Source organism: Rhinolophus sinicus, chromosome 4, assembly GCF_057876585.1.
Source record: "Rhinolophus sinicus isolate RSI-liver-muscle chromosome 4, RSI-T2T, whole genome shotgun sequence".
In the NCBI taxonomy this organism is placed as follows: Eukaryota; Metazoa; Chordata; class Mammalia; order Chiroptera; family Rhinolophidae; genus Rhinolophus; species Rhinolophus sinicus.
Window position 1 is genome coordinate 14,623,310 of NC_142504.1, and position 7,099 is coordinate 14,630,408.

At 51.0% G+C, this 7,099-nt stretch overlaps 1 protein-coding gene and 1 long non-coding RNA gene across 2 annotated transcripts; one reads left to right on the forward strand and one right to left on the reverse strand.

Annotated features, from left to right (window-relative positions):
- Positions 1 to 289: 289 nt before the first annotated feature.
- On the reverse strand, positions 290 to 3,845 carry LOC109444627 (uncharacterized). Its single transcript, XR_002136911.3, has 2 exons — positions 3,614 to 3,845; positions 290 to 425 (listed from the first exon to the last, which is right to left on the reverse strand). It is a non-coding gene; the product is annotated as an uncharacterized LOC109444627 (long non-coding RNA).
- Positions 3,846 to 3,912: 67 nt separating this feature from the next.
- HOXA1 (homeobox A1) lies at positions 3,913 to 6,742 on the forward strand. Its single transcript, XM_019726144.3, has 2 exons — positions 3,913 to 4,724; positions 5,217 to 6,742. Exons 1-2 carry the CDS (start codon positions 4,076 to 4,078, stop codon positions 5,570 to 5,572), a joined length of 1,005 nt encoding a protein of 334 aa, XP_019581703.3. The 5' UTR covers positions 3,913 to 4,075; the 3' UTR covers positions 5,573 to 6,742.
- Positions 6,743 to 7,099: the final 357 nt, after the last annotated feature.

The following is a 7,099-nucleotide window of genomic DNA, read 5'->3' on the forward strand; positions in this document are numbered from 1 at the left end:
AAAATCTTCAATAGACAGCAACAAAAAAAGAAAGCCAGAAAATGGTTAGGGCTTTTGAAAAGTGTTTTTTTTTTTTTTTTTAATTTAAGGGAATGGATTTGTTTTTTCAGTGTAGAGGTTCAAGCCATAGATTTAAATTGGTAATAGAAACAGAATTGGGAAGCCTCAGAGTTGGGGCAAGCCCAAGCTTTTGATAGTGGAGAAATTAAAGTGCCTATAGAAACCCCCAACTCCAGGAAGAAGGAACGCGGAGTTTCTTTAACAAGCTACCAATCTCCAGGTCAATAACTAAGTTATCAAGAATTCATTTATTTATACACATTTGTTTCAAACATCTACATTCCAACCCCTCCCCCACAAATCCCCGAACATTTTCAGTGTGGTTGATTAGTTTCCCAGCTGCTGATGGCTCCAGGCAAACAGACCTAAAAGATAGAGAAAAACAAAAATAAAACCAAATGATGGTTACTAGCCGGAAAATGCACTTCAGAAAGGGTTCTTTCCAATCCTCTGGTTCAGTCATTCTAGGATTCTTTTTTTAAGGGTCAGAAAAATCAATATTTCATTCTTAAATCTGTTTACATGGCAAATAATGGATCATTAAAGCTTTGAAGTCAGGTTAGCAAGCTGAGATTTAAAATGGAGTATTTCTGCACCCTAGGTTATAAATTAATCCAGTTTCTAGAAAGAGAGATAAAGCACTTTAAATGAAATATCAATAAAATGTGATCTAGGGTATGTTACTGGGTTGTTCTGTTTTTTTCCCCCCCTCCTTATGTCTCCCCATATTTATTTTTCCCTTCCTGAGCTCTGTTCTGACGGCTACTTACCGTGAGAAAACGCAGCGTGTAAGCAACATGTGTGGGGGGCGGGTTGATTTAAGAACCCAGCTCTTAATAGCAAAGGCTTGGAAGTTACAATGAAATCATGGTCTTTCTCCAAGGGTTTGCTATCTACCTTCCCCCACCCTTTTACCCCTAAATCCCAGCAGCGGCGGAGGCGTGTGAGGACCCTGGCGGGTCTCCTGCCCCGGGCGCGGCGCGGAGCAGGGCGGCCCGGCGGCGGCCAGGGCTGAGCCGCCGTTTGCGATTCGTCCTACGCTCATAAATCAAACGCTTTCTATGAATGAGAATGTCATCAAAGAGATCAATTGCAGGAACACATGCACAAATAAAAATCCTCTTACGTATTTGCCGGGGATCCCCGTCCGAAAGCATTAAGTTAGAAGGCGTTTAGTCATAATTCATTTTTATTGCTCTTTTAAAACAACAGCTTGGCTGAGCCGCGTATGCCAGGAACAGCTCGCGGCCTCCGCAGCGGCGTTTTGTCTCCTCCTCGCTCCTTCCTTCTCTAGGAGAAGAGCCCCGAAAGAGGCGTTTGGAGCCCAGCAAGCCGCTTGCAGGAGATCATTTAAATAGTGGCCAAGCTCGCTTTCCACCCACTCTCCCCGGGCGTTTAAAGGGACTTTAGCTCGAGTCGTAGGGCGGGGGCCTACTTGCCTAGAGGACCGAGGGTCTCCTACCGGGCAGAATGAGCCCCAGGATTTCGTGGGGGTGGGGAGCTACGGAAGCCTGCGGGCTCGAGGCCAGGGAGGCTGCCTTTGTGAGCAGCACCGGGAGAGCAGCGCTCAGGGCGGCCAGCCGGGGCGGAGCGGGCTCAGCTGCGAGAGCCGGGCCTGCGGGGAGAGGGGAGCAGTGCGCTGAGGCGGGTGGGTAGCCGGCTCAAGTGCCTGCCTGTGTGCCCGTGCAAGCTTGTGATCCCAAGAAATACACCCACCCCTGCTGGCCCTGGAAAGAGCCCGGGAGGGAGGAAGAGAGGAGAGCAGAGGTCGAGAACTGGCAGAGGAAGGACAGCGGTTGTGGCGGGGGTGGCTTTGCGGCGCGAGCCTTGCGGCCTAGGGCGTCGCGTAAACCCCGGGCGGTGGAGGCCAACAAAGGGGCAGGAATAAGGCAGGGGGGAGAACACACTGACGAGCTTGGGCTCGGATTGCAGATCGTGCGCAATGCCAGCATGGACCTCCTCATGTCCTGCCTCCATCCCCATAGTAGCCCCTTCTCTCGCCGTCGCTGGAGGCCTTTGCGTTCCCAAGGAAGCCGCCTCCAGGAGGGCCGCCTTGCCTTTTCCCTTCTCCAGGATGAAGTTCCCCAGATGCTGAAATGGGGTCAGGAGTGACCTTTCCTGCCTGTGCTCCCTCTTAACCGTGATTGGGGATGGGTCAAAAGTCACAGAAAAATAACTTTCCAAAAAGAAATGTTTAGGGAAAATGTTTCTTTGCCACTGAGGGAATCCATAGTCAAATGTCTGCAAGAGTTTTCCCTCTTGGGAGGACACGTTTTGAGGGAACTGCTGTATATGGAGAACAGAACTCAGAATACAATCCTTAGATAAATTTCATTTGTCTAATTCCGATGTGGTAAACATGGTCAGAGTAAAATCGACACAGCATTGGCTGCAAAGCTTCCTGATGATCTCTGGATTTCTACCTAAGAATGCATCAATTCTCGGCCTCTGTTTGGCCTTTTCTCTCCACAAGCCAAGGGTTGACATGAAACCTAACAGTAAACAGCAATTAACGACCCCGTCAGAATCAGAGTAGGATGAGGGTGATGGAGAACAGGACCCCTGGCCTAGAATGACGCTCAGATTTGCACGTGTCTCTCTAGGGAAAGATCTGAAGGTTCACACAAGGAACTACACAGTTACAAAAGGGAGGAGGTGTTGTGGGGGAAGAAGAAAATGTCCCGTCCACCATCAGCCATCTGTCCACCGCCCCTCCCACCTGCCAGCCCCCCATCCCCAATTCAGATACGCAGTAGAATGGGGGGGGGGTGAATAAAGGAAGCTCTATCAACTCCTAACATTCTCCCTCCAGAAAACGAGAAACGTTGCGCGAGGGGTGGGAGTTGAGCGTACTTTGTGGGAGCTGTAGTCTCGCCCTTTGAGGGCTCAGCCGCAGCGCGCCGGCTCCTGGGTCTTGGGGAGCCGGCAGATGGCCTGCAGCGCATGGCCCGGCCCCCACGCTGGCCACGTCCGTTAGCGTCATCTTTCTCCCCCGCCTCCTAACCCTCAAAATCTAGCGGCCGAGCTGCTCCGGATCCCATAGGGCTCCCAGAGCAAAGCTGAGTGGGGAGGAGAAAGGGGCGGAGAGCCAGGAGAGAGGGAGGGCGGAGAGCCCAGCGGCCCCGGCCTTTTCCGGCGAGCTCAGCTCCGAGGGTTCAGCCAGCTCCCGGGCGTCAAATTACCGAAGCTCCTCACACCCCTGCTAATAGTCCGTGGGGGAGGTGGGGTGGAGGTTAGAAGTTTCGGAGACCCTCCTTGAAGAAGGGAAGTTTCTTTCTTGTCCTCGTCTCCTCCACGCCCTCCCAGCCAGCCCTCTGCGCACTTCCTCTCCATTCCGAGTCTGGAGAGCTGGTGGCCTATCTTTAACCGAAGCCACCATGCTCTGCGCTCCTCACTGCCCCAAGGCACCACAGCAGGGAATGTGCAGCGAAAGCTCCGGGGGAGCTTGGGCTGCTGTGCTGGCCCGGTTCCTACCCTTCATGCTCGGCGCGCTCCGATCTCCGGCCCACTGATTCCCGACCCAAGAGTGCACGGAGCCCTCTTCCCTTCTCACCTCTTGCCAGTTCATCTTTCTGAGAACGGTGGGGAGGGGGCGGAGACGAGAAAGGGATGCCTCCCAGCCCCCACCTCAGGGGGGGGAGGGCGAACGGAGTCGGCGCGCGGAAGGCAAGCCTCTGCTCCCCTTCGCCCCAGAGCTCGGAATCTGCCCTAGCAGCCGCCGCAGCTGCTGCCGCTGCCTGGGGGGGCGACTGCGCGTCACCTAGACTGAGGAGCGCCGGGGATTTAAATGCCACTGAAACGGTGATCCATCACTGCGGGAGCCAGCAAACTTTCGCAGGAGGCTCCGCCATTGGCTGACATAGTCACGTGCCCCTCCCGTAGCGCCCTCCACCCTCCGGCCCCCCCTCTTGCGCACTGTACATTCATATCATTTTTCTTCTCCGGCCCCATGGAGGAAGTGAGAAAGTTGGCACGGTCACCCAGGGCTTCGCCGGACCCGGTTACTCAGTGACAGATGGACAATGCAAAAATGAGCTCCTTCCTGGAATACCCCATCCTCAGCGGTGGCGACTCGGGGACCTGCTCAGCGCGAGCCTACCCTTCCGACCATGGAATTACAACTTTCCAGTCGTGCGCGGTCAGTGCCAACAGCTGTGGCGGCGACGACCGCTTCCTAGTGGGCAGGGGGGTGCAGATCAGCCCGCCCCACCACCACCACCACCACCACCATCACCACCCTCAGACGGCCACCTACCAGACTCCCGGGAACCTGGGGGTGTCCTACTCCCACTCGAGTTGTGGTCCAAGCTACGGCGCGCAGAACTTCGGGGCGCCTTACAGCCCTTACGCGTTAAATCAGGAAGCAGAAGTAAGTGGTGGGTACCCCTCGTGCGCTCCCGCTGTTTACTCTGGAAATCTCTCATCTCCCATGGTCCAGCATCACCACCACCAGGGTTATGCCGGGGGCGCGGTGGGCTCGCCTCAGTTCATTCACCACTCATATGGACAAGAGCACCAGAGCCTGGCCCTGGCCACGTATAATAACTCCTTGTCCCCTCTCCACGCCAGCCACCAAGAAGCCTGTCGCTCCCCTACATCAGAGACGTCTTCTCCAGCGCAGACCTTTGACTGGATGAAAGTCAAAAGAAACCCTCCCAAAACAGGTCAGTCTTGCCATTCCATGGATGTCCCTTGATGATTGTGGAAGGAGTTTGTATGCTTAGTTTCCAAGGGAAATATATATATATATATATATATATATATATATATATATATATACACACAATTTTAAGTTCTTGCTACACACCAGTGTTGTAGGACGTGGGGAGATTGCCCTGGTGTGTTGGGGCAAAGGAGCGTTTGGGACTGTTGTGTTTTCAAAGGGGCTGAGGGTTAGAGGTTCTGGAAGTAGGAAGTGGGAAGGTGTGTGTGCTGGGGGAATTCTGTTAATATCTCCATTAATCACGGGTCTGACCACGCTAATGGTTGACTTCAGATTAACACTTTACACCTCATCACTCACCCTCCCCAGACTGGTGTGTTGTGAAATTCTTGATCTCCCGTTTACCTGAATATTGTTCTGAAACTGTAGGGGATCTCATATCGATTGTAAAAATTGTACCTTTTTCTCTCGTCGCTTCCCACCCTGTCCCTAGGGAAAGTTGGAGAGTATGGTTACGTGGGTCAACCCAATGCGGTGCGCACCAACTTCACCACCAAGCAGCTCACCGAGCTGGAGAAAGAGTTCCACTTCAACAAGTACCTGACGCGCGCCCGCAGGGTGGAAATTGCCGCGTCCCTGCAGCTCAATGAAACCCAGGTGAAGATTTGGTTCCAGAATCGCCGAATGAAGCAGAAGAAACGAGAGAAGGAGGGCCTCTTGCCCATCTCTCCCGCCACGCCGCCGGGAAGCGAGGAGAAGGCCGAGGAATCCTCAGAGAAGTCCAGCTCCTCGCCCTGCGTTCCTTCCCCGGGGTCTTCTACCTCAGACACCCTGACTCCCTCCCACTGAGGTCGGCCCAGCCCCAGACTCCGCAGCCCAGGCTCCTCCTGGGCTGGGACTTCTTACCCAAAGCACATTCTTAGCTTATCTTCCTTTCCATTTGCAGTCTCTCTCTTTCTGATCCTATCTGGGGAGCTCCTGGGCAGGATAATGTGTTTCCAAAGAATTCTTCACTTGATCTGGGGGGTGGGGTGGGGTGGAGGATGTTAACTCCTTAATGCAGATTGGGTGGCAGCATCAATTTTCTGATGGCTCCTAACACCCCTCCCTACTTTTAGGCAATTTCCGCAGAACCTTCTGTTCCTCTCAGATGCCCTTTGGAAAAGTCTCCTTTGCCAGCAGAAACATGTCAGAGAAAGGCCTCTCATCTTTTATCTATCTGTATATTTACAGTTCTCTCCTACTTTGACCTCAAAGAATGATAGAAAGGAGAGAGTCCAGGAGCTCATGAAGAAGAGATGCACTATGAGTGTGTTTACACGATTCGTTTTTTAATTTAATTCAGTTTCATGTGTGTGAGTTTGCTGGTTGTAAATACTTTGTTCTGAGAGATTTATCTTTATACAGATTTTTTTTTTAGAAATGTTTAGATTAAGTGACTAAAACAGGGTGGGCAAACTCTCAAAGCTGGTACAATTTTATATGTGATTCTAGGTTAAAGAATAAAAGGCCTCATTTCAACTCAATCAGTTGCCTCAGAGGGTAGCCTCAATTTGTTCTTTTAGTGAGTTAAGAAAGCCTGCAGAACACAAGGTTCAGAAATCTTGCTTCCTGTGCTTAAGTCTCCCTTCATCCCCACCCCTTTCTTGTTTCTCTGGCCACAACACTCTATTTCAACTCTGTGCTGGATTATTCAGAACCTAAAGGTGTTATTCAAATGAGCTTCTTCTTTCTACAGTTATCTTAGCTGGACATGGTGTATTTTCAGCTCAATTGTTAATGTGATGGATGGCACAATGAATGTATATTTTGTGTGATTCGTGAATAGTCTTTTGCATGTCGCACAATGTTTTGATGTCCCTGAAGTACCACACTGAGTTCTATCAGTTATCCTTTGTGAGCCTATGATATTCCCCATTTCCTGTACAATCATGAGCAGCTCTGAGATCCTGGAGTGATGTGATCCAGAGCAGAGTTTACGGGTCTTAAGATGTCTGTAATAAATACATTCAAGTTTCAGATATGCTTAAGCATCCGTGTATTTGGCTTGGCTACTATTTGTTGGTTCCTACAAAGTTGGCTCATTTCATGTGGGGAAGGGGAGACAGGTGGTGTGCATTTTCAAGGAGGTGGGACTTCCCTTGAAAAAAAAAGTAAGTGCTCTCTAATAGGTAGGTGAAGCTTCCCCATGAGTGTAATTGCACCTGACCAATGTCAACAAGAGGCTGATTTCCTTTAAAATAACAACAGCTCCTTTATTATAATCAAAGTTCATAATGGAAAAAATAGTGAAGAAGTTTATGAAGCAGATCTATTTTTGAAACAAACATGGGTACTTCCTGGGTCAAGTGCTAACCTTTTCACCTCCAACTGAAT

Excerpts from the sequence above, each read along its gene's own strand:
- HOXA1 (XM_019726144.3), top strand. The coding sequence starts at position 4,076 with ATGGACAATGCAAAAATGAGCTCCTTCCTGGAATACCCCATCCTCAGC. Across the intron at positions 4,725-5,216 it reads AAGAAACCCTCCCAAAACAG|GGAAAGTTGGAGAGTATGGT; the intron begins GTCAGTCTTGCC and ends CCCTGTCCCTAG.